The 27,524-nt window shown below is 42.6% G+C and overlaps 1 protein-coding gene across 2 annotated transcripts; it reads right to left on the bottom strand.

Annotated features, from left to right (window-relative positions):
- Positions 1-233: 233 nt before the first annotated feature.
- glra2 (glycine receptor, alpha 2) lies at positions 234-19,371 on the bottom strand. 2 transcript variants are annotated; one of them, XM_049027025.1, is made up of 9 exons: positions 18,850-19,371; positions 17,644-17,783; positions 14,225-14,292; positions 9,387-9,610; positions 5,619-5,701; positions 4,303-4,440; positions 3,904-4,118; positions 1,726-1,875; positions 234-782 (listed from the first exon to the last, which is right to left on the bottom strand). In XM_049027025.1, the coding sequence occupies exons 1-9, from the start codon at positions 18,915-18,917 to the stop codon at positions 501-503; spliced, it is 1,368 nt and encodes a 455-aa protein (XP_048882982.1). In that variant the 5' UTR covers positions 18,918-19,371; the 3' UTR covers positions 234-500. The 2 variants fall into 2 exon arrangements, with proteins under 2 accessions (XP_048882982.1, XP_048882894.1); XM_049026937.1 differs by having other exon boundaries at positions 234-785.
- Between the last annotated feature and the right edge of the window lie 8,153 nt (positions 19,372-27,524).

Here is a 27,524-nt window from a genome sequence, read left to right on the forward strand (position 1 = left end):
GGGCAATTTAGTAACTCCAATTAGCTTCAGCATGTCTTTAGACTGTGGGGGGAAACCGGAGTACCCGGAGAAACCCCACAACAACATGGGGAGAACATGCAAACTCCACACACATGTGACCCAGGCAGAGACTCGAACCCAGGTCCCAGAGGTGTGAGGCAGCAGTATTAACTACCACACCACCATGCTGCCCCTCTCGCCTTCCCAAAAAAATTTCATAAAAAAAAAAAAAAAAACATCATCCATCCATTTTATATGTCTGCTTGTCCCATGCAGGGTCATGAGGTCGAGAGCCTGTTGTGGAAGCTACAGGTGCAAGACAGGGAATAACCCAGGATGCAGTGCCAACCCATTGCAGAAACCCAACACCATGATGCGTTAAATGTGTTCTTCACCCTTACATGTCCCAGAAATAGAAGAGGGGTTATGAAGACACACATGGAACGTTATTCTGTATATCTGCTTGCCAGGTTGGCATGTCCCACCCAGCTACAGCCCAGCTACTCTTTGCGAATGATCTCGTGTCTGATGATCTTGTATGTGATCCAGTAGAAGATGTTGAAAATGAGGAAGGCCAGGGGAAATGCCGCCCTGGATATGGTGTCGATCCTCTTGGCCCGATCTACAAACTTTCTCCTCATGCTGTCTTTGTCTTTGGGTGTCTTTGCTGGGGCCAGTTGGTTTGATGGGGGTGTCTTCATGGCCGTACCATCCTTTATCTGGAGACAGTGGCCCATGCCATAACTAGAAAAGCTGAGATGACTGCCCCCCATGTCATCATCCTGCTAGAACAAGAGACACGATTGAGGAATTTCTCAGTACCGATTGGGAGCTCTGACATCATTGCAGGCCTCCAAGGTTAAAAGTTTTTTTTTATATATATTTTTTTATATATTGTTTTATTTGCACTAGTGTAAGCTAATAGGGATAAGTTCTATCCATTGTGAAAGGACACTGACACAGCCCTGTCCAGGAAACCCCCTATAATGCAGAGCCGGTCTGTTTTGTATCTGCACCCTTATAAAGAGTCATCTGTACTGAAGAACGAGGGGATGATACTTTTTCACATGGAATTATCTTTCTTCCGAGAGAATGGAACATTTCATTCCCTTTTTTATTGTTACCGAAATAATGTATGTGTTGTTCTTTTCTCTTCGTGACACTCTTTCCCCTCAGGTAGGGGTGCTCACAGTGAACTACACAGGCTGCTGTGAAGGAATATGCCTGAGACAATAATGGCTGCCTTGTTGTCTCCTGGGAGCATAAGACTTGTCCCAGGAACTGACAGTGCCTGCAGAACCACTGTGGACTGCCGGCGGCTAGAAGTGGTAAAGTAGGCGTTCGGCCCACTTCCCTACTCATGGCTCCTCCTGTGCTCCAACAGGGCTCTGCTGTCATCCATCATGGCAGATAATGGAGTTTGTTATGCGTGTGCCGAGACATACGCTAATAAACCAGGCATCAGCTATCAGGAAATCAGATGGCCGAGGAAAGAAGGCAAAGTCTTGTACAGAAATGCACTTTATCTGAACTGCTTAGTAATCTGTGCGTCTATATAAAACAGATACAATGTAGGCCATATTAGACAAGGACCAAAATTAGAATAACCATCTTCTTGCAGTTGAAACATATCTCCAAATTATCAATCCAGTGACCACTTTCAAAAGCCCCCATCCTGTAAATGTACACCAGCTGTGGAAGGGTCCAAGTCACTACAGAACCCACCTTGTGACTGCGTCGCTGGGTCCGTCTCAAACGTAGGAACTCCTTCTGTTGCCGGGAGACAAAGTTAACCCCCGCATACTCCAAGAGAGCAGCGAACACAAAGAGCAGACAGACGGCCATCCAAATGTCAATGGCCTTCACGTAGGACACCTGGCCAACGGCAAGAACAGCATTAGCCAAAATATCACGGTCACATGTTCAATGGATAGCTACAAGACCATCATTTTAATAATATGGTGCGGTACGTATTAGTTATGAAAGCTCTCTCCCAAATCACTGCCACCAAAGTAATTCAGAAGAGTGCTTATGGGCGTGGCAAAATTAACGTGTTGTTTATAGCAACAGAAAATGTTTATTCACAGAAGCAATTATGCAAGTTTTGAAATCCCTCACAAACCATTTAACAAAGGCCTTATTACCATATTTTCAAAATAACTTCTGAACACCAAGTGTCTCTGAAAATGGTTTCCTCATTAAAAGACAAAGGAATAATGCCAGAACCTATTACAATTAATTAGAAACTGGTATTCTAAATAATCTTTTGGGAGTCTGTTATTTTCAACAAGGAAGCACAATTTTCTCCTATTTATATTTAGTGTTACTTTGAAAACCTGAAATAAGTTCACAATCAAAGGTACCGTTGTTTGTTCCCTTGTAACTACCCAGTTTGTCAGTAATTCATGTGCTTAACATTATAAATAGGATGCTTACTATTTGACAATCATTGACTCATACCAGAGAAAATGCTCCTCTTCTGCTTTTGTCTCTCAGCGCTACGTCTTCTGACGCATGATTCCACGGTGAACGCGAAATAAACAATCTCACCTTTCTTAAGTATAGTTCTTATGTATCTTGGGTGTAATGTTTCTATGGTGTGTTCAGAGATGCCGATAAAGATCATATCCATAAATATGGCCATAAATATGTGATCTACATGCCCTGCAAAGACTTACGAAATTGAATTTTGATCCATATGTAGTGAGATGGAGCTGGAGGGTGCGATCTTTTCAGGTATCGTGATTTTGTCAAATTGATTGATCAATTGTTGTGACCAGCGTGCGTATATAAGATCCGGTTGTAGTTGTGTGTGGGACCACCCTGTAACCAGTGACGTGACTCTTCGTGTGCCAGTATCTCCTTTCTCAAAGTTGTGGGTGTTTCCACCTCTGGGCACCAGAGGACGATGTCATTTGATGGTTGTATGGCTGGTTGTATTGTGCTTTTTGGTATATCTTTACAGTTTGTGAGTGTTTGGTATATCTAGCCGCTTGCAGTTGCTCCCGTTCCCTTTTCATACCGCTTGCAATCAGTCAGGTATGTCTCCTCTCTTTTACCGGGATGTTGGGGTAGCGGGGGCATGTCTAATAATGTGTTTGTATATGTAGTGGATGGCGATTTGGTGGAGTGTCCCCGGACCGACGTGAGCCAGGCGACCGGCGGGATACTGAGCCACTATAATTGCTGCTGTTTTTTGTTTTGATTTTGTTTTCTTTTATTTTGTTGTTTTGGGGTTTCCTGTTTAATTACTTTTTTCTTGTATTAAGTATTTGTTATGTGTTTTGTTTAGTTTGGTGTACGTAAGCAGTGGTGCGCCGTTGGGGAGGCTCGGCGTTGGGCGGTGCGGATCTGTTTAGGGGGGTAGGTGGTGGTGATACAGCGTGGCGTGGTCGCAGTGCCTATTTAGCCCCCTCCCCTGGTGTGTGTATCTACGCCATGTGATGTGTTGACCCCTTGGAGTACATTCTGACAGTTTACCCCCCCAAGGTAATAGCTGGTGGTTTGGGTTTTTGTGTGATTGGAGTGTTATTTTAACATGATTTGATTTGTACCATTTGTGGTTAATTTTAAAAGTAATTTATTGTTTGTTTTTTTTTTTCCTTGGAGTGTGTTAACTGAAAATAGAATAATAAAGGCAGTGTTCATGGTCTTCACATCTCCCGGGCGGTGATTACGAATCTGTGTCCTTTTATACTGGAGTGGGTTGCAAACTCCTGGACTTAATTCTCGGGGTGAATTTCCCAGAGTGGCGTAGTCGGTTCTGTATCCCTCATTGCTTTCTCTCTCTATAATGCCACACATATATGGCCCAAATCCTGAGCAAAATCATGACTGGATTCTAGGCTGTACTGATGCAATTACCCAGACCAGATGTGGCTTCCATGGGGAGCACTGGAGTACCTTGGGCAGGGAGGCACGAGAGCCTGAGCTCTGCGTCGTCATGGTGAGCACCGTGGTGATGCCCAATGCCACCCGGGCTGGCGCAGCGTCCATGTTGATCCAGAAGGACACCCAAGACAGGATGACGATGAGCAGGCTGGGGATGTACATCTGGATCAGGTAGTAGCCCATCTGCCTCTCCAGGTGAAACTTCACCTCGATGCAGGTGAACTTGCCTTGGTTGTAAAGTGAGCAGGAGAATCCTGTTTTAGTAAATGCTGTGTATTGAACGCACCTGATCGATGAAACGATATTTATCTTTCCATATACAATGCTCATAACTGCCAAATGTTCTTAAGCTTCTCCGGCAAGCACAGGAAGCTGGCTTCTCGCTTCCAGTCGTCTGTTCTCCTTCCTCACCTGTGTTGTAGTGCTTGGTGCAGTACCCAAGCTCCTTCTCATCCCTCAGGATGAACTGTGGCAAGGTGAGTCCCTCTGCCACCTGTAGGGGGCCCTCCTGGAGCCACTCGAAGATCAAGTCATTCATTGTGTAGCCGACTGGAGAAACAGAAGCGGACATGAGTTAAGATTTCAAAATATTAAGACCTTTTCAAAAGTCATGTTCAGTCTAGAAATGATTGGGTATGAAACACACAAGAATAACGACAACATCACCTATACGTATAAAAATATCCCTCAGACCCATGTGGTGTTTATTATAATTCAATCATTCAGCTCAAAACATTTTTAATGTTTTCTGCATTATTTCCAATAACTTTACAATTGCAGACAATCGATGGTGAGCCATAATAGATTACTATTTGCTTGGACTTCAACTGAAATCGGTGACTGTTTTAAAAAATGCTTTTAAAATGACTAATGTTTTCAGCTGAAATAATGCCTCTGGCTGTGAACAGGGATTACATCCCGTGTGGCATTTGAACAGGAAAATGAAACTGCAAATGATTCATAGTCAGTTGAATAAACATTTGTGTGCTCGCTCTGATGAGAGCAATTTCTCTTTCTTGTTTGTCCTGATGAAGAGTTATCCGTAAGTGGTTCACAAAGTGCCTGTTGTCGTACCTCATCTCTCCAGCTCAATTGACATGAAAGAATGAATGATTATTGTGATAATTAAGGGGCTCTTAAAAGACTGCTATTTCTGTTTGACCTTTGATCAATTTAAGATGGAATATAACAAAATGTGGCCCTGTTGTGCTCTAAACTTTCCCCCTCGGAATTACGAGCATTACTCAAGTCAAGTCATTTTATTTATAAAACACATTGAAAAACACCAAATGTTTAAGAAAGAGCGATACAACACAATAAATAGACACCATACATGAAATCTCCATCCATCCATTTTCCAAAACCACTTATCCTGGTCAGGGTCTGAAGCCGATCCCAGAGACTATGAGCACAAGGCAGTGAATAACCCAGGATGGGGCACCAACCCGTTGCTGGGCACACTAACACCGTTAACTCATACATACACACATATGTATGTTCTTGGACTGTAGTGGGGAGGGGAACGAGAGTACCGAGAGAAAACCCCATAATAACTCAGGGAGAACATGCAAGCCCCACACACATGGATCCCTCGCAGAGGCTCAAACCCAAGTCCCAGAGGTGTGAGGCAACAGTGCTAACCGCTGCACCACCGTGCCATCCCGCTATGCTGCTTATAAGAGTAAATCCAATATTATAAATCACTATACAGAGAATACAACACTCACAGCTCTCCAACTGCATGGTACACGTTTGCACGTCCATTGGGAAGTTCTTCAAGTCCATTGGACAAGACAGGGTTAACGTCAGGCTGAAAGACAATAATGCAAATAGAAAATATATATATATATATATATATACATACATACATACATACATACATACATATGTGTATATGTACAAACTATATTGCCAAAATACACACATGAAATTTAATGACATCCCATTCTTAATACATAGGCTTTAATATGGAGTTGGCCCATCCTTTGCAGTTATAACAGCTTCAACTTTTCTGGGAGGCTGTCCACAAGGTTTAGGAGGGTGTTTATGGGAATCTTTGACCATTCTTCCAGGAGAGCATTTGTCAGGTCAGGTAATGATGTTGGATGAGAAGGTCTAGCTCACACTCTCCGCTCTAATTCATCCCAAAGATGTTCTACCGGGTTGAGGTCAGAGTCTGTGCAGGCCAGTCAGGGTCCTCCACACCAGACTCGCTCATCCATGTCCTTATGGACCTTGCTTTGTGCACTGGTGCACAGTCATGTTGGAAGAGGAAGGGTCCATCCCCAAACTGTTCCCACAAAGCTGGGAGCATGACATTGTTCAAAATGGCTTTGAATGCTGCAGCATTAAGAGTTCCTTTCACTGGAACCAAGGGGCCAAGCCCAAGCCCTGTGGAGAACAACTCCACACCATAATCCCACCTCCACCAAACTTTATACTTGGCACAATGCAGTCAGGTAAGTACCATTCTCCTAGAAACCAGCAAACCCAGACTCGTCCATTGGATTGCCAGACAGAGAAAAGTGATTCGTCACTCCAGAGAACACGTCTCTTCTGTTGTAGAAGAACAGATTTGCAATGTGATATCATACATTCTGGCAGGACTGAGTCTATATATACTCCATATCAGGGTGACATGGTGGCTGAGTGAGTAGCAGTCTCACCTGGAGGCAGGGGTGAGTCTAGGATATTTTTTAAGGTGGGAAGCATAAGAGGGGCCATAATTCATACAGAGGACCATTAACCAATGACATGTTTTGAATTAGTGAGTGATAGGAGAAGGGATACTCAGGGGACCAATCAGCTTTCATCTGGGGTCATTAGCCCTGTGGCCTGGCCACTGCAGCTGGAGATGCTCCAGGTTTTATACAGAGAGTTGAGCACAATTACTGAAACATAGTTAATTGATTCTGGTTTGTTTTCAAAGAGAGGTAAACTAAACTAAATACTAGCACCCTCATCTTTTGTCACTTTTTAAACAAAAATTCACAACTAGTTGCATGATTCCCTTGAAGGGAGATGTGTGATTTTTCATTTATGAACATCATTTCCATTTGACTCTGATCTGTTTTGTCTCTGCAACTGAAGAACAACATAGACTGACTTTGTCTGTATAATTAAGTGCCTGCTGTTTGGAGATGCTCTGTAATCAGGCTGGTAGATTATGGGTCAGCTTTCAGCTATGCCAAGTCAGTTGCCGTCGTTGCCCCACCCCCCCACCCCCCGCCCTATGACTACCTTGGCTACCAGCTGTCATATCTATTCATCACACCCTCAAAAAGATCTCCAAGGCAACATCCTGGATGCTTCTTCTAGAAGGTTCTCCAACCAGCATGACGCAGGGCAGAACATAACACGACATCATCCATCAATTTTCCATAACTGGTTAGATTATCATAACCAGTCTGAGGTTGTTCCTGGGAACTATACTCACAGGCAGGATATATTTGAGGAAAAACATCATAACTCCACACATATGAACAGTAAGGGTTGCAACTGAATCTTTAACCCTGGAGGGGGAGGGTACAAAACAATCCACAAAGCCACTGCATTGCCCATGGCCTGACATGTACTGTTTTATTATCGTGGATCTTGATTTCATTTATTATATGTCAAACATTAATCTTCACAAATCAATCTGCTGTCTCTATTGGTAACGTACCATCAGGGCCAATCTCATACACACTCTCAAATACATACTAAACATGCAATTGTTCTTTTCCCCATGGCAACACTGTCAAACGCCTTGATAAGAAGCTCGCTCCTTGTATTAATTTCCATTCCTAGAAGCTATGTATTTTCACACAGTTCAGCAGACCAAGTCTCTTACTGGGCAAGCCATGAGTTCTAGATAATTAGAGTAAGAACATCTGCTCAAGGAAGAAAAATATATTAACCCAAAAAAAGTCTTTAAACTTGCATGCATCAGGACATATTCCTATTGTGCATTGATATGAGTTGTTTGTGTGCTCAGATGCTGCTCATGCAAGGCCTATTGATCAAAATGATCATCACATGAGCATTGGAGACACCTGGTACTCCTGGAGGTACCCACGTCTATTGTTCTGATTCATTAACCACTGAATCTGAATCCTGAATTCTCAGGATTACCATAACTTCAACTCCCAGGAGTCTCCAAGACAATCCTTATGTCAAAATATTATTGTTATTGATATTATCAGGCAAACAAGGGCATTCATCAGTGTCCAGGTGTGGAAGGGATTAGTGCAAATTAGGTGAAAATCCATTCAAGGGTGGCTACTCAAGATAAAAAGCCTTTGATGTAGGTGAAGGTTTTTTTTTTAAGTTCTAGAGATAATTACATCTTCAATAAGGCTTCCCGCCTTTTAAATATGCAGAGCTACAAAGGACCGGACAAATGCTGTTATATTTATGCACTTAGTTGGTCATTATCACTCAACAAACCTGTATGACGGACTTAAATACAGACCATCAATGGATATAAGCCAGGCAGACGTGGACAGTAATCAAGCTGTGTGTCAAATTTTTAATTAACGAAATATACAGACCTCCTTCATACTCATAGACTTAGTGACTTACTGATGTGTACAGTAGTGACTTTGTACAAACACGGGCATAACTTTGACGATTTGTGCACTACAGTAAAATCCCATTTTAATGGACTTCAAGGGACCTGGCAAAACAGTCCGTTATATCCAAAGTTGCTGTATGCCCAGAACACAACTACAGGACACCATTTACTCATGCCACACCCCAGCAGACACACTTGTGGTATAGATTATTATATTGTACATGTAGTAATCCAACTTTACCTGACCAGATGTGTGACTATTAATAATCCCGACTACGTATCTGCACTGGATATCACCGGCACGCCATGCGCCTTGTAGGCGGAGCCTGCATGTCCGTTATAGCAGAACAAAACTACAGCAAAAAGCGGCCCTGGGGACCAAATTGTTTATCCATTATAAGCGAAATTCCGTTATATGCGAGTCTGCTATATCCGGTGCTTTTTCTGCATGTTCTTAAAGGCGCACGACCAGGACCAGCGAACCTTGTCCGTTATAGACGATATTCCATTATAAGCGAGTCCACTGTAATGGGATTTTACTGTATATGACATGGTCTAGATAAGAAATTCCAAGGCCCATCAAAAGTATACTGTACAGTACTGTTTGTTTAGAAATTGATAATAAATTGACTTTTTACATTTGTTCAGGCTAGCAGACTTTTATGGTTTGAGGTTAGAGGTGCCCAAGAATTATTTGTAAATTTTCACATTCGCAGGGATCTTAGCAACATACCCCTTGTGAATGTAACTGTACTGTAAAACCTCAGGAACAGAAACACTAAGAGCCTAGGATATCTCTCGGCCAGCCTTTAATCTGACCTGCTTCTTATTTTCACCTCATTTTTCATCCATCAAGTTTTTTATCATCTGCAAAATGTTAGCCCTTGTGGGCATCCCTCCCTGCAACAGCAGATCAGCACCAGCACCAATAAAGACTCACCGGATGCTGTACAGCACATTTCCATCCTTGAAGATTCTCAGCAGTTTGTTGTCCGTAGTGACATCATGGAAGTTGGCTCCTTTCTCATTGGCAAAGAACAGATCGGGTTTCCAGATGGAGTCCAGCATGGAGGGATCCAGGTCCAGGGAATCGTCTGGGTACTCGCTGTAGGCCAAGCGCGGGTCGTTCCACTGCTGCCGCAGGAAGATGTTGACCCTGTAGTCCTAGGGGAGATGGCAAAGGTCAGCATGATGTGAGCCCCCTCACACAAAGGTCTGGTGAAATGAGAACCTGCTGTATGTTTTTTAAGTTTGCAGAATTGTGCAAAAGTCATAGGTAGTCAAATGTTTAAAGGTATTTATCTGAGTAGTAAGTATTAATTTGTTGAAAAAGAAAACACAATTTAACATTAGAACATATGCAAATTAAAAGTAACTCAATAAAAATGGTAACACTTTACTTGAGGGGACACAAATACTTAGCAGTACTTCAGTAAAAACTGAAGTACAAAACAAATATAGTTGCTACTTAAGACAAAAGATGTGATGATTTATTTATGATAAACATGAGATCAGTATTTTACTTGTGTTATTCATTACTTGTTCCTTCAGTAGTTCCTTAGTAGTTCCTTCAGTAGTTCACTAAAATTTACCGAATTAGCAGATATAGTACGAAATATAGTAATTGCTTGGGATACATGATGCATTACAATTCATTAACGATGGACAAACATGAGTTCAGTATTTTACATGAGTTATTCATTACTTGTTCCTACGGTACTTCCTTCAGTAGTTCATAAAGGTTTACAGAATTAGATATAATAACAAATATAGTGCTTGCGTGAGATAAAAGATGTGACAATTCATTAATGATGAACAAACATGAGATAAGTATGTAACTAACATTTAATTAATACCCAAGTAGTACATTTGTCAGGGTTCGCGGGTAGCGATGGGCAGGCTGGCAGGAAGGAGGCAGGGAAGGATGAAGCAGGTAGGCAAAATACGGGGAAAACTGGGGTTTTATTAGGGGGAAGACGGCTACGGGCAGAACGGGACATAACAGCACTAACATCATAGACGGACCAAAAGCCTGGCAAGACGTGGATTGAAATAGACAAGACATGGCAAAACAACAGGGTACAGCTGGATACAATTGGGGAAGCACACGTGGATAATCAGGGGGGCGTGGCACACACGAGGATCGTACGAGCCGGACATGACAGAACCCCCCCCCCCCCCCAAAGACTCGCACTCCGGGCGCGCTTCAGGGGAGGCAACGGACTACACGAGACCGGGGGTAAAGCACCTAGAAAACAAGAACAGAACCGTCAAAGGGAAACAGGGAACAGGACTGAAACACAGAACAGGCACAGGTAATGGGACAGGAGCTGGCACAGGGCGGGGAACGCGGACAGACAAGAAAGGGAGACACTGAAGAAACAGGCAGAACGAAAGGGCCGGGAGTGAACAGAGGGAACACAGGGGGACAAGGAGCAGAGAGAGGAACACCGGGACAAGGAACAAACACAGGAGGGACAAAGAAGGAAGACCTAGGAGGAAAGGTCGGGGGAGAAAGGGGAGCCTGAGGAAGCCCCAGTGGGCGATGGGCAGCAGCTGGAGGGGCCGCCGGCGACCTAGAGGCTGGAGCAGGAGGGAACCTTGGAGGGGCTGAGGAGGCAGGGCGAGGGACAGGCGAAGGGGACGAGGAGGAAGTTGGAGGGGGCACCAGGGAAGGTGATGAGGGAGCTGAAGGGGAAACGCAAAGACGGAGGGGGAGCCACAGCGGGCAAGGGCAAGACCACAGCCAACCGAGGCGACGTCTTCCGATGCTCCAGAGTTGGGGGACCTGTAGGCGATGGGAGAGCCATAGCGGGGGAACCTAAAGGCGACCGACGAGGAGTCGGAGGCGGGACCGAGGCAGGGTGACGAGGCTTCAGAGGGGGATCCACAGGTGACAGCCGGACTGGAGCCCCAGGACCCACAGGCGGCCCCTAAGCCCCAGCCAAGGCGAGTGAGGGCGAACCAGGGGGCAGGGCGGGTGGGACCCCAGCCCTACGTCTGTGTCCTCTCCCCTTATGGGACACAGACACGTGGGTATCAGGCCGGGGTCGACCTCACCGGGGCGAGAGACGGGAAGACACTAGAGAGGTCCTCATGGGGTCCCATTCGAGCTCCTCCTCCAAGGAGGACGGAGCAACAGGCAGATTGTCCGGGACTTCCTCAGGGACTGGTGCTTGAGGGACTAGAGTGGGGTCAGGGACCGAGACAGGAGTCACAAGTGCGGACGGGGCCGCAGGCGGAGGCGGCGCCTCAGGCGTAGCGGCTGCAGCAGGCGGAGGCAGAGGGTCTTCGGGCAGAGCGGCTGCAGCAGGCGGAGGCAGAGGGTCCTCGGGCAGAGCAGCTACAGGGACTATAGCGGGCGGGTCATATGCCGGCGGGACAGGCAGGTCCTGCACATTCGAGATGAGCGTGGCCCCTTACCACGCTGGTCCCTTTGTTGGCCAGCCGCGCTGGCCGGTAGAAGTACCACTCGAGGGGCGGTGGTAGCTCCACGGCGACGGGGCGCGCTCCCTGGAAGGGGGGAGCCGCCCGTGCAGGCAGCTTAGCGGCAGTGGTGACGTCCGATCACCCCTGATCACCAGCACTCCCGATCACCAGCAGGAAGAGAAGCGTGGACGAGCGTGCACGCCCCCAGGGAGATCGTGGGGGCGTTCGCTGGCTTCTTTCTCTCCCTCCTCTGGCACACGGTGGTGGCGGGAGGCTGCGCCATGTCCGTCATGACTGACAGCGGGAGAACAGCCTCTGCAACCTGCGGCGCGACCAGCCCCAACCTTTGCTCAGTCACGCCCTGGATTAGCCGCTGCAGGGACGTGTGCACCTCTCCTAGTCGATGCATGCCCTTGGATGGGGACATCTCTAGCAGATCGCTGCTCTTACTGGCCAGTTCCAGTGCTTCCGGGTCCTCCCGGACTTTGGGCTGGTTCAGCCAGTAATATACCTCGTGCAGTAGACCAAGATGCTGGTCCTCGGTCTGTTGTGGAGTAGCTTCATTCGGGTCCATCATTCTGTCAGGGTTCGCGGGTAGCAATGGGCAGGCTGGCAAGAAGGAGGCAGGGAAGGACGAAGCAGGGAGGCAAAATACGGGGAAAACTGGGGTTTTATTAGGGGGAAGACGGCTACGGGCAGAACAGGACATAACAGCACTAACATCATAGATGGACCAAAAGCCTGGCAAGACGTGGACTGAAATAGACAAGACATAGCAAAACAACAGGGTACAGCTGGATACAATTGGGGAAGCACACGTGGATAATCAGGGGGGCGTGGCACACACAAGGATCGGATAAGCCGGGCATGACAACATTAATACTACGTTATTTGTGTTCCCTCAACTAAAGTGTTACCATGAAAACTAAGAAGAATTTCTTATCATCCTCAGAAATAACTCATACCTTGTTAGATGGCTTAGAGAACACTGCTTCAGTTCCCCTAACCTCTCCTCAGGGGCATCCCAATCATTACATGTATTCTTTAAATTTCACTTAGTGAATACTTAGTTAAGAAACTCAATGAGGTATTGATTAGCCAAACACGAGTCACATGGGTATATTGGATGGTTGCTCCAAATACTGGGGGGATTTTATGAGAGGGCTTGAAATGACTAAGTTGACCCACATTGACAGACATAACACCATGGTTTTATACCAATATGAATATCATTTAAACATTTTCTTTAACTGCCTAAGACTTTTGCACAGTACTGTAGATTACAGATGACTCCCGCGTACCTAATAAAAGGTAGGTTTCCAAAAATAACAATAATGAAAAAAATATTTAGTAGATTACAGAGAAACAATTATTTATTCTTAACAATGGGGGGGGGGGGGGACGACGATATTTTCAGTGAACACCATTTGCGAAATAATGATCCAAAATAATTAACTACATGAGAATAATTAACTAGGTTTTTTTTTTTTACTATATCAGTGAACTAATTCTCACAACATTTTTCCATTCATATTCAGCAACTTGTTTACAACACATGCAAATTATTATAACAGCATCTCATACCTTCTGCTATTTCTACACAACACTGTTATGACAAACAGACAACATAAATCATTTAACCGAGAGCTTTTTCTGTCTTGCATTATTGGAACTGGTCATGAAGGACTGTCCCTTGATCTCATAGCCATTTTCAGAATTAGTATTTATATACTGGAAATATCAGCCTTCTTATCTTGATGCACATTTAAAGCAAGTTGGCCAGAATTCTCAGCCCTTTTGAATGAAACGAAATGTATTTGTATCACAGAGCAGGAGAGAGTTAAATCTGCTGTGGCGCTGAGGTTTATGAGGGACCGGCTTGGCAGCAAGACCAATTCACCAGTGCTGTTTCTGTTACCGAGGCAAAGCTGTTGATAAACAGTATCGGCGCCAGAACGAATTTGACGGCCGGGTCCAAGATTTTCATGGGGGGAGGGCATCGGTCGCGCCACTAGGATGCTATGCTGGGGTGGGGGGCATTTGGGTACTTTGGGTGGGTAGCAGGGTTCGAACTGTGTTAGCAGTCTTTGGTAGAATTAATCTGGGGTGTGGTGATGCTATAAGTTGTTGATATTAAGGGGGGGGGTCAGTGGGAGTCAAAGTTGTCATCTGGGGGGGGTACTGGTTTGAGAGGGTCCACTTCTGTGTATAAGCCACCTTATGGTGCCTACTCTCTTGATAAATATGATGCAGAGGACATTAATAGGCGGCAAGGCTGACAAATTACACACACAGGCATTTCTTTGTGGCATTATAAGAGGGACGAGATGGAGGCATGCTGTCACTTACCATGGTAGTCTCAGTTACAGAGCCAAAGCTGTTGATGAAGATATTGCACGTGACATTTACTGGGGGACCTGGAGGAGGTACTGAGAATGAGCTTCAGGAAGGCAAAGCTGGACCCGCACAGGTCTGTGTGACAGCTGCTAGATGTCCACTGGTTGAGCGCTAACGGTGCTGAGTGCCGTTCAGGCCCATCTGCAATTTTTCATAGACTGAACAAGAGTTAATGTGCTTGTGCTCTCCAGCCACCGAGAGGCATGCTTACTCATAATCATTCAGAAACGAACTAAAGTAGTTACATGCTGAATGCCACACAAAGTGTCAGTGCAGCTCATTTGTGTGTTTATGTATCTATCCGTGGAGCAGAATGGTAAGACAAAGGAGATTTGCAGTTGAAACTGGTGAGGTTTGGTCTATTTTTATTATAATTGCACAATACACCGATTGCTCTTTCCCCTATACCTAATTTACAGGTTTCAAACAGTGATTATTATTCAGCAAACATTATGCTGTAGTTTTGCTATAAACTTACGATTAACTAATTAAAAAGGTAATAATTAAGCTATTTTCAGACTCCTGTCACACAGAATTTCCTGTAATTAAATTACCAGTGGAAGCAGGAAACCTTACAAATAAAACCACTTGAATTATTTAGCTTGCGATGATGACTCAAGTGAATGATTTTAAAGATATCTCCTTCAGCCTAGGGGTCATCTGCCAGTGCTTTGTCTGAAGCAGGTACACCAGCATCAGATTCTAGCTGATGCTAAAAGACTGTTTCAGATGCTAGATGCTAAAAGACTGTTTCATTTCAGTATCGACTAGTTTCCCATTGAAATGTTGAATTTTATTACTTTGTGATTGAGTCTGGATTTGATATCTACCGTATCTTCTGCTCTGTGACAAACTTATTGGAAAATTAAAGCAAATGTAATTGTGAAATTAACTCAGTAACAGATGAAGAATTTTAAATCTTAATGAGTTATTGCAACACTCCGGTTGCTTGATATACAGTTGCACTTTTTAATTTAGGAGGGTTATATTAAACAACAAAATATTCAAAGCATTATATAGTATATGTACACATATACATAATGTAATTAACCTGTTGTTCGTTATATTATATTTGATCACTAATAATTTCAAAAGGAACAGGTTACCAGAGCTACATTATTACATCTAATTAAATCTTATGTCTACATTCATATCCAAGAAAAATACACAACCAAGAAGAATCACGAGTGTTAATATGGCAAGAAATGACAAAACACTGTGTCTCTGCCCTGTGCCACATTCACCACATTTACAATGAAGTAATATGCCAGCGGTGACTGTCACAGCAACAGCTTCCTGTCCAGCAACTGCCCTGTCCGGCTTCATTCCAGGTAAGGTGGCTGGATCAGCCTTCTCAATACTTGACCGTCTGCCACGATGAATAACCTAAAAGACCAGAAACTGGTATGATGATTAAAGTGTGATATGGTCTGAATTTGGGGCCACGATGTTTAAACCTACATGTACTCGACCAGAATCTGTCTCTTTCGACTTCCAGCTCGAAACGAACCTTTCTGTACCTGTGCTTTTTAATGACAAATTTAATCTTAAACTGAAGATAATTGTGTTATTTTGTTAAGAAACACAACAGGCGAATACGCTAGCATTTTATTGCAAAGCTGTATAATAACTAAAGTATAAAGTCAGCCATCTGGAGAACGGAAGGAAGCGCCAAATATATCCTGCATATTAAACAGGATTGTAAAGCCCCTTTCATCTCCTCTCCTTAAGTGGCATCTCTCTGCTGATCCTTTACAGCTAGCAGCTCTGTGACCATAAACTGTGCTGGGGAGTCCAACATTTGCCACTTCCTCTTGCCTTGTTGACAAGGGCGTAGGTTTGGTCTCAACATTGGAAGGGACCAAATCCACCCTGAACTCCCCGCCACCCAAAAGGCATACAGTACTCCCACCATATTGGTAGGGACATGCCCCTAACATCCAGGGCTGTAGTACACTAGTACTGTAGTACTGTAGTTTTCCTGTTCCCTTGAACTCATTGGTATTTGCATTCGGACTTGTTTCAATCTTAGCCATTTGTCTCACCAGACATTCTAGTTAGTCAGAGTCCAGCTGCCTTTCAAAAATGTTTTTTTTTCTCAAGTAACTCCTTCTTCAAAGCTTTTATTAAACAAGAGTGTTCAGAAAAAGGAGATCGGTTTAACTCAAAATCCATCTAGAATGGGCATTGACACTGACTGGGTGATAAGCAATTGTCTGCATAATCTACCAGTATGTATTGTGTCCATGCTCATCATACAGTGTTCTTACACTGCACGTGATTTTTGATCATAACAAATTATACTGTAAAATGATCATCTTAAAATATACGATATACGGTCCCTGGCATCACAGAAAAATTGTCAACGGGTAAGTAAGTGATCTGGAAGAGTATTCTTTTGTCCTGTCTCAGTCTCAATTGTCTCTTTCATTTGGATTTGATCTTGAATTGGATTCAAACATTTTTTAATGCGGTCTTGACTCAGTCTCGACGAGTCCTGGTCTTAGACTTGTCTTGGACTTCACAAAGGTAATCTCAACTACAGTTCTGCTTACTTTCATATCAAAGTCTATGCCACTTGTTCACTGGTGACAGATGGATAGACAGATGGATGTACCAAGGGATGGATGGATCAATGGATGGACGGTGCGTGTAGTAATACTAGCCATGATTCATCACCAAATGGCCTTGTTTGATATTAGTGAAGATGAAGGGGTTACATGAAGCAAAATGTGCAGATAAATGTAGGTCAGTCCGCAGAATCAGGTCAGCGGGTTGTGCAGTTAAGGCATTGGATGTTTGACCTAAATGTTGTACCCTCAGATCTCAGACAGTGATACCCATGGGTAAGGTGACTATCCAGGATTGCATTAGATAGCTTTCAGGGAAAAAAATGAAGATATACAGCACAATAAGCAATGTTTGATAAATGGAACTGGCATCCATGCTGGCAGCAGATTGTACTAGAGATACCAGTAGATCTTTAGGAGAAACAAACAATGCATGGGCACAGTGGGGGCACAAACTTTCAGAGTACATATCAGCATTTCCTGCTAGATTATATGCGCCCAATATATAGTTCTCTGCAACACTACATGTCTTTAACAAAACATTATGCACAACATGTAATTAATTATTAGCAGTTACTTTTCCCACGAGAAAATATGAACATATGTTATACATATTGGATGCCAAATCGCTCTTATTTGTATTATAAATGAATATAGTTTGAGTATTATGAGGGAAAATAGGTTTCTAGACATTGTCTCAATGTCTACAAACAAACTTCGTTCAAATGCATACCTTTATTATAATAAAATTACATAAAAACCGTAATAACTGTATGTTACTGCAAATGAGGCTGAACATACCTTTGAAGTTCGGTCTAATTCGAGCATCATATCCTGATGTTTTTCCCATTAGCTTGTCCAGGAAATCAGAGGGAGACATGGTAAATGAGAAAGCTCCTCTCCCTGACGCTCTGGAGTCAGCCTCTGTGGCATCTACCATCCTGCAAAGGAGATGGTGTGGAGAAGTAGTACACCCGTAAAACCTGCACATACGTGAACTTTATCAGTCTGCTCGACAGGATCCATGCGTATCAATATCGATATGAATTAATATATCTGAGCGGTTTTTTGTTATGAATTGCGAGCCGAAAAGACCATAGAATAACTGAATAATAAGCACAATTTATAGGTATGATGTACTGGATAAGCGATTGGAAAAATGGAAGGATCATTGCTTTGTCTGAGTTATAAGGACAGGTTGTTTTATTCTTTCTTTTTTCTCTCTAGCAACAGGCTTAAAAACAGTATTAACCATATTTACAAATATAAAGTTGCATAAAATAAATCCTTTTTCAGACAGTAGAGGTATTTACAAATAGTAGCCTACAGTTATTTTACTAACTGGGCGTCTTACAAGACACCAGTTCAAATTATTACTATTTATTATCGATTATTGCGACTTTTAAAATAACCATCCTAATATATAAATTAGATCATTTTACAAAATGTCTTGTATCTCAAGTCGTTCGTTCTTGTCACTTAAATCTTTCTGAGATTGCATTTTTATATAGTGTCTGTTTGCTTCTTTTGTTGGATTGAACAAAATTTCTATTTCAATTTCGTATTCAAGTTTAACTGAGAACCCGGACTTTCGATTTCCACCTTATTATATAGTAGCTACTTTCATATTTACGGCTTTTAATTGTATATTATATCCACATCCATAATTTCCATCCTCGTTTTTCTCTGTCTGAAAGGGCTTAACAAGCATGTGGATATCATTGCGAAATCTACAGGTATGTTCATTTAAAGACATATTAAAGAAAGTAATGGGAAAAAACAATGTCAAAATAGTAAACAGCGTCGACAGTTAGTACTCATTTACCGGTAACTTTGCAAATATATTGCCATGTGCGTCGTACCTTCATTTGTGTTGCGATAGTATGAAGTAAGCTACACAGAAAAAGGTGGATATGCATATTTCAAATAATCGCATTTCGGTTAATTTAAATGTAAGACCTTTGGAAGTGAATTAAAAACCAAGAGCAAAGCACAAGTTCCACATACCTGAAGTTGTTGATCTCTAGTAAACATATAAATAAGGCCGTGAGGAGTTTGACAGAAGGGCAAGTCATTCCCGTTGGTTCTTGTGATTATTTTCACACCACTCTTTCTTCTTCCATGAGCAAAGTCAAGCGCAAGGTCCAAACGGCAGCATGTCTTTATTTCTGACCACAGCAGATGTTTTCACCCGCAGCAAAAAGCACGCAAGAGCTACCCAGTCCTTTGGAATCATTATTTAGTTTGGTGAAACAATTATTCCAGAGTACAGTAACGAAGGATAGGTAGTTACTTTTATGCTATGATATTGGCTCATTAGGTATAAAAACCATGCATTTTAGTTCAGATTAGAAATATCCTGGAGGTACAGTAAAAGATAAGCAAACAGTAGCCTTCCATTAATAAGGAATACTTACAAAGACACAATAAAAAATATCAATAATGTTGGAGTGATGGTATGTTCTACGGAGCGTCTAGTGCCGGAATGACAGCCTCCCCAGACTCATTACAGCACCGGACAGCTCCTGGTGAAACTGCGCGCAAGCGCGCCAAGGCGACCGATCGTCAGCGGCTTCTCCGTCTGCCCGTCCAAATAGGCGAAGGTCTGCGCTTAAGACGCCAAGACACTCATCCGTGCATTGTCAGGATTCATGCAAACATGCTTCTAACATAAATGGAAGGCAAAAGAACCAGCGACATCCCGTAAAAAAAACACATATAAAACGGATTTAATATGATTCATTTACCAATTAATGCAAATTAAAGTCTTTGTACGATAAATAACTGATGTAGGTGAAAAGTCTTATTGAGTGAGATTAACCCCGTTATTAATTTCCATACACTAAGCCAAATCACATACTAAATCGATTTTGGTAGGTTTGTCTCAAAATAAATACAGGAGGACTGCTCCGCGCATCTATTTCTAGGACTTGGAATTCGATGTCTCTTGTTGAGCTACTATGTTCATCTCTATTACTACATAGTATCCCGTCACTAGACCTATTCGTGGTGTGTACCGTCATCCCCAGAACACTTTAACTGTAGTTTTTCCATTTGATATGCATTTTTAGTGGAACCCAACACATCAGCGAAAAACCAACGCATTGCAACAATGACACATGCAGAAACTTCCTTTATTTATCAAAATAGGTACACTACAAAATACTTAATGGCAAAATGTCAAAAACGACAGATGTACTTATTGACAATAATGTTTTATGTGTTGAAATCTTTTGCGTTAAATTTGTAGTGTGGAGAGACGTCTTGCCATTATTTGCATGCATTTTTAACGTCATTCATGCGTCATTGTGAACAACGTCCCGAGAAGGTAACTCTATTTCGGTTCCTCAACTACTTATGCAAAATTCTGACGTCCTTTCAAATGTGCGCGATTTATTAAATGGCTTAAGGTGCGCAATTCGTTCAGGGCGAAAACACAAAAAAGCGAAAAACGTCTAGGTATTACGATGACAAGATTATTTTTGGTATAAGTAATTAGAAATCACTTTTTATTCCTGCATTTAAAACGCGTTTACTCTCCCCATTGTACCGTTAAATAGGGGAAATAAATGGTAGAGAGGAGAGATGCCGATGGAAATGTATCTTATACTTCGGTTGCCCTGGAAACAGAATTCCTATCCACATCAGTGAAAATACTGAGCGCTCCAGCCCTAAAGCAAAGCATAGGAGAGCTGGAGAGACTGACTTAGTCAGGCTAGTGGAAATGGCACATGCAAATGGTCCTGTAAAGAGGACTGAAGTTCAAGGATTGCCAACCTGGAAAATGTACTTGACTGACTTTGTAAAAGCATTAAAATCTATTACTTACAGTTTTAGTGTGTTATACTTAATTACCGCTGCATTGCACATTCAAAAGCACAGTCCTTTTTGGAGCTGTACAAGTTATGAAATCAGGTATCTTTTTAATAATGAATATCATGGGGGTTTCCAAGTTCTGATATCACAGTTCATTAAGAACCAATATTTGACATCTGTCCTTGGATGTGATTAGGTCCGATCACTCTGGGCTATAGCCCTGAGTATTTTAAGCCTATCCCCAAGTATTTCAGCCCCGATACTAATCTTTCTTCAAAAACAAAAAGCTAGAAACTCACCTGGATCTGTCTAAATACTCAAATCACAGATCTTCCATTCATCCATTTTCCAAACTGCTTATCCTACTGGGTCGCGGGGGGTCCGGAGCCTATACCGGAAGCAATGGGCACGAGGCAGAGAACAACCCAGGATGGGGGGCCAGCCCATCGCAGGGCACACTCACACACACATATGGGCAATTTTAGTAACTCCAATTAGCCTCAGCATGTCTTTGGACTGTGGGGGGAAACCGGAGTACCCGCAGGAAACCCCACAATGCCATGGGGAGAACATGCAAACTCCACACACATGTGAACCAGGCGGAGACTCGAACCCAGGTCCCAGAGGTGTGAGGCGACAGTGCTAACCACTGCACCACCATGCCACCCCCATCACAGCTCTTTTTAACAAATAATACCATAGAGCTGTCCAAGAACTGAAATGACAGATCTTGCCCAATTTGCACCACTGCGATGGTTCAAATAAAAATAGGGCTACTTATATAAATCACGCCAAAGAGAAAAACAGGATGTGCTGTAGGCCTACATTTTGAGTCACCCATTTTCATTTATTATTGATAAAACGTGATTGTGTTTCAATTGTTCAGAAAAAAATATTTTTTCTCCTCTATACTTCAGTTGTTTTATCTTTCAAATACAATAAATGTGTTGCAGATGATCACTGAACTTCTGAAGTTAGTGGGCAGCAGTCCAGAGAATGTTGTGTTATGCATCTTAAACACATTAGAACAACACCAATGCTTTATTTGTTGATTCTGAGTGATAAATGCTGCAGGCTCATGGCACACACATATAAAACTATAATAGAAAATGTATGTGAAAGTCTGCTGCCATCTACATCTCATGGTGATCGTGAAGTGAACAGCGGCAGAGTAAAGTAAAATTCCTGCTGACTGAGAGGTACAGGGTGTACTGCAAATCAAGACAGAGTCTCGGAATCTCCTGGAATACTTACTCGCAGAATTGCTGAATAATTTATCGTGGTATTAAGCATAGTCATGATAATTTATGTCGTTGACAGAAATGGAAATGTGTATATCACATGTCTCAAAGGACATCTGAGGATCTTGAGCAAACTAAACACCTTTAAAAGGCTTAGAAGGCTCATTTGGTTAAAATGATACCACATCACCAACAAATTTATTTCTGTGAAAAAACTCCTCAAGCTTTTAAGCTAAACTAAAATGTGCTTTTACAGAGCAGATATAATTGGTGGAAATGTTGCTGAATGCTCCAGTCAGCAGTCAGATTTCATTTGAAGATGGATAGATAGTATTCTTCTGATCATTAGAGCCTCGTTCATGGATTGTACCTACTGTTAAGGAGAGCATTTATTACTAAATGACAAAAGAACTTTTTCCCCTTTTTTCTGCGGCTATCTTGATAAATATCTGGTGACTGAAAAGAAGTATAGAAACACTAAAACTAAAACGGTTAGTGGATAGTTCATGCACATGAGGAGGTCGGGCACCGAGAAAAAAAAATCAGTCTACATACAATAATCATGCCCTGTTTTTTAATAATTGGAGCCTTGAGCCTCATTGTATCAGTTCATCTTCCACAGGAAGGACAGTGCCACAGTGCAATGTCACAGTGAGCCTGGAGCCTCTCATGCAGGACAGCACAGAACAAAGGGGACGCCTTGGGCGGGATGCCAGTCAATCGCAGGGCACACACTTGCACACACACTGAGACTCATTTAATGTTAACGATTCACCTAATCGCTTGTTTTTGGACTGTAAGAGAAAAAAAATTGGTAGAAAAGGTAGATTTTACTGTATATCCTCACCAAAAGCTGAGAACTGGAATTTGTATGTGTGAGACAGCAGAGCTCTGCACTGAGGCTCCCTGCCGCCTTGACAGAGACCAAACAATTCTAAACATCTTTTTATAATCCAATTCAAAGGGCAACACAGTGACAGATTTGCATCATGCAGATATATTTAAGGAAAATAGGCACGTCATTGAATCATTGACAGAAATAGTGCATAAAATAATAAACACAAATTAATATGAGGCCATGACAGGTAGATTGAGCATCTCTTTTCAAAGCTCCATGGTATCAAATCAGCCCAGCATTGTGAGCTGTCCTCATTTATGAGTCCGACAGAAGCTTCTGCCTGGTGCAGATCTGAGCTAACATGACAGTTTCTAGAAAAGCAAACTCAATCATAATGAGATGAGCTTTGTCACGTCATATTAATGGTACAATTACCATTCACTCCTTGCACTGTGGATATGCAATTACCCTTAGCTCACACAGTACAAAGGCATGTGCAATGTTGCATTGTGGGTTACACAAACAACTAAGTCATTAAAATGATGCCTGGATCTTAATAAAGGTCAGCTTGTCACCAAATGTGGGAGTTTAAAAAAGGAAGTGACATAATCCTAGATTAGTGTGGAAAAGGCTGAGAGATCAAGCTGTCTTCTGCTGGAACAGGCAGTGATGGATGGCTCTGCCTTTGTATCCAACAGACAAAAAGCACATGCTCTGTTTTAATGGCGTAACGTAAACAGGGCAAGGACACTCCCCCTGTCAGTCATTTCACTGGGAACATGTTAGTGGGTCATTCTTGAGAATTTTTTTGAAAAAAAATGTTACATTGAAATAGTGTTTTTATGTGCTGAGCAATTCACATCACCTGAAACTTTTAGGTATATTGCAATATTTCACATCCCCCTTTTTGCCTGTCCTAGTGGTGGTCGTGCCCATGTGGCACCCTAAGCAAATTTCATGGCCGATACCCCACAGCAAAGCTCCCTGTTTTTCTTTGTCTCTGGAACAACCTACCTGCAGTGAAAACACAGCTGACTGTGACCGCATTCCTGAAGCTGGGCCTCTTTTAATGATCACGATGATGATAACTGCATGATGCAAATTACTGTTTGTTGATTTAATGATTTTTTTTAGCCATTTTCTCTAAATAGTTATCCAAAAATCTCATTACCGTAACAGTTTTAAGATCAAATCACACAAACATTGATGAAATATTTTTAACATTTTCAGCTTTATTGAATGGAACCCACTATAAGCCATTAATTTGTTTAATTTTGCATTAGTTTTGTCAATTTTGTAATTTTCATAATTCTTGCCTGGGATTTTATGAAGTCATTTATCACAGAAATAAGTTGTAATATAATAGAACTGATTAACTACCCCAGAGGTAAAATCAACAGTTTAGGCAATGAATAAATTAATTCATTTTTAAAAGGAGAAAAAAAAAAATGTGTTACGGTAGTGAGTTCATGAGAATGACGGCTGATTTCTCTCCTCTAAAACAAAGACGGAGTGTGCGAAAAGCAACACCGACCTTGCATTTTGAGCTTGATTAACAGGAAGGATGTTTAACAGTTAGTGAGGGTAAGGGGTGGGGAAGAGATGTTAGCGCATGCTGGGGCTTCTCAGGAGAGGCTGCTGAGAGCATTAACCCCCTCTCCCCGCATGCACCACTGCCTTTTTCCACTGGGACAGGTTACTGTATTGATTCAACACGGGGGCTGACTGCTGCCGTGCTCAGGGGTGGAGAGAGCGACTATGGAGAGATGTGCCATCCCCTTGATCTCTGCTTCTCTTAATGACAGCTCCCACCCCCCCACCCCCTATTCTATAGCATCTTCAAACAAAGGCAGAAACACAGAACATAGGGTACCTTCGGTTTCATATATACAGGGGTGCTTTAATGCACTGGCTTAGCCAGACTGAAGCCCGGCTTCCTCTGCCAAAAAGAAGCCTTCATCCCCCAGTTGGCAACTGCACCATCAAAGAAAACAGTAGGGGGGGGGCTCTGACCATTTACCTCTGTATAAATACCATGTAGTGTTTAAAAAACGAAAACCACAAAACAAAGTCAAAATGGTTTTAAAACCTTTTTATGGGTATTTCATTAAACATACTTTTTTTTTATAATTATTAAGGGCTTTCAGCAGTAGCTGGTAAAAATATCAACATGTCTGAAACAGCAGCTGAGCATCCAAATTTCTCATCTGTATGAAACTGACAATGATATAGAATCCCCTGGTTGCATGGATTTTGGGGGAGCAACTCCTCCCCCCAGGTGTCCTGGTTAACTCTGGCACTCTGCTTCACTCCGCAAGGTAAGAAAGGGGTTGTCACAGAGACTTACAGCTGCCAATCAAAGAGATCCCCCGTCCTCAATGATGAAGCCTCCACTGAATGCCAAAGAAGATCATCTCTACCCTGAAGACTCACAGCTTGCTCCTCGGGGCCTGTGACATGAACCTGTGAATTCTCCTAATGTGATGTTACATTTCCATGTGCAAAATAATGAGAGACTCTTCTTTTACATACACTGGAGCTTGCCTGTTACAAACCAGCATGTGTAACGATGTGACTGCCATTATAAATAGGAAAGCTGCAATTCTGTATGGTGTAGCTGTGCAGAATGTTCATATATAAATAGGGTATGTAAAATGACCAGGGGATTAATAATCAACAAATAATGTTTCTTCACATTTCCTGCAGTAACACCGTTAAAATCGACGCACCTGTGTTTTGGTGGGATTTGGTGATCTGCAAACTGCTCTGTGTTGGTCCACTTTACACCTCCCACTTTTTGCCTGCCCTAGTGGTGGTCGTGCCCATGTAGCACCCTAAGCAAACTTCATGGCCGATACCCCACAGCAAAGCTCCCTGTTTTTCATTGTCTCTGGAACAACCTACCTGCAGTGAAAACACAGCTGACTGTGACCGCATTCCTGGAGCTGGGCCTCTTTTAATGATCACGATGATGAACATTTGTTAGTAATTATGATGCCTGTAAAACTGTAGCATCATCTGAGCCTTGCCTGTGTGGAGATTCGGAGGTTAGATGAGGCTTTTCCATGTTTACTTGTTCTGCATGAACTGAGCAAATGAGTCATGCAGCTTGTGGGAACTCAGAAGAGAGATCATTCACCAGCAAGAGGCAACCACGGAATTGAAGGCGTGTTATATTCGCCTCGGGACCCCACCAGGAACAGTCTCCCTCTGCCTCAGCTGCCACTTCCTTTGGTGAGACATAGCAGCGTCTCTCTGCTCAGCATGGGGTTGTATGACAGCCATGCTAACCAGAAAAAAACCATATGCCACCCTGCCATGTCCTGGCAGCACCATCCAAAGGGCCAAATCCCAATTATATACATCTGGCAATGGCTTCTACAGTACTTCTGTATCAAAACTCTATCCACAAGTGTCCAAATTTAGGTTGTATGTGGGTCTAAACCAACCATCCATCCACTACCCACTTATTTTGGGTCCTAATGAACATCTACAACAATATTCAAGAATATACTATTTATCATAAGCTATATATTCCATTCGTATTCATGGCAAGGTTCTGCAAAGCCACTGAAAAATGAGCCACCCCAATTAGACACTGCTCACTTCTGCCTCTAATGAGAGAGCAACGACTAGGATGACTAGGTCATCCAGGTAACACCAGTGACCAGCTTTTTCAATATATCATACACATATCTAGTAGTCTTGAATTTTGCCTTGGTAAGGAATGAGCTTTTGTTGTGGACCTCAGCTTGGATTCTGAAATACATGCATCTTCCATTAACATGCTTCCACAGGCTCACCTTCACGCAGAATCCAAGCTAATTGCTCCCTGATTCAATTGGCTCTATCTGTTTCATTCCTCACGACTTAAAGCAAATACCACTGATTGTTCTGCGCCCACATGATATCGATGTGTTTTGGCCAACCCTCTAACAGGCGAACATTCAGATCAAATACATACAACTTTATTAGTTATTATTTCAATCTCCCTTTAATTTTCTCATAACCAGCAGTCCTAGTGGATTTACAGAGTTTTTCTGTTCCATGGAGCCATAAAAAACAGTTCTGTTCATTTGGAAACTGGAACATGCAGCATTTCAGTGAGAAAGTCTCGATATTAATGCTTAAAACACAGCACTGAGACAAAAATAGTTATTTTCCTATGACAAACAAATGATCGATCTTAATACGGTTCATTTTTTTCAGCAGTGTTTAATTCCCCTACTTCAACTCACAGCTTTTATATTTGAATGCAGGATTTATTAATTAGACTGAATTTTCTTCCAAGAATACATTTTCATTCCCTTGGAAATGACACAACATGTTTTGAATTACGCCTTTCTGAAGTATTTCCTGAGTTTCCCGTGGATGTAAAATGCTTTGACAGTAGTCTTTGCTCACTCACAGGTGGTTGCCAAGGAGAAGGGATTACCGATTCAAACCCTGGGGTTTTTAGCACTATGATCCAGCACAACCATCTCCGATCTCCAAGGAAACTCAGTCTGTAATCACATGCATGCATCAGGCTCCCCTGTGGTATTTGTCTTACTTCTGACATCAGTTAATCATTCATTGTCTGTCATCTTCTCACTTGACAGGATTATGCTCTGGGTGTGAGCTCCCTCTTCCATGAAATGGCAACCTATTCCCGTGTTTAGATTTAAGCTAGGGGAAGCTATGCTTCTAGTCCTTAGGCAGAGCATTGATCCTGTATACCAGACTAAAGATCATGATAAACATCCTTCAGCAACCCATGGAAATCAAGCTGGGATTCGCCAGACCAC

Source organism: Brienomyrus brachyistius, chromosome 1 (genome assembly GCF_023856365.1).
Source record: "Brienomyrus brachyistius isolate T26 chromosome 1, BBRACH_0.4, whole genome shotgun sequence".
NCBI lineage: Eukaryota > Metazoa > Chordata > Actinopteri > Osteoglossiformes > Mormyridae > Brienomyrus > Brienomyrus brachyistius.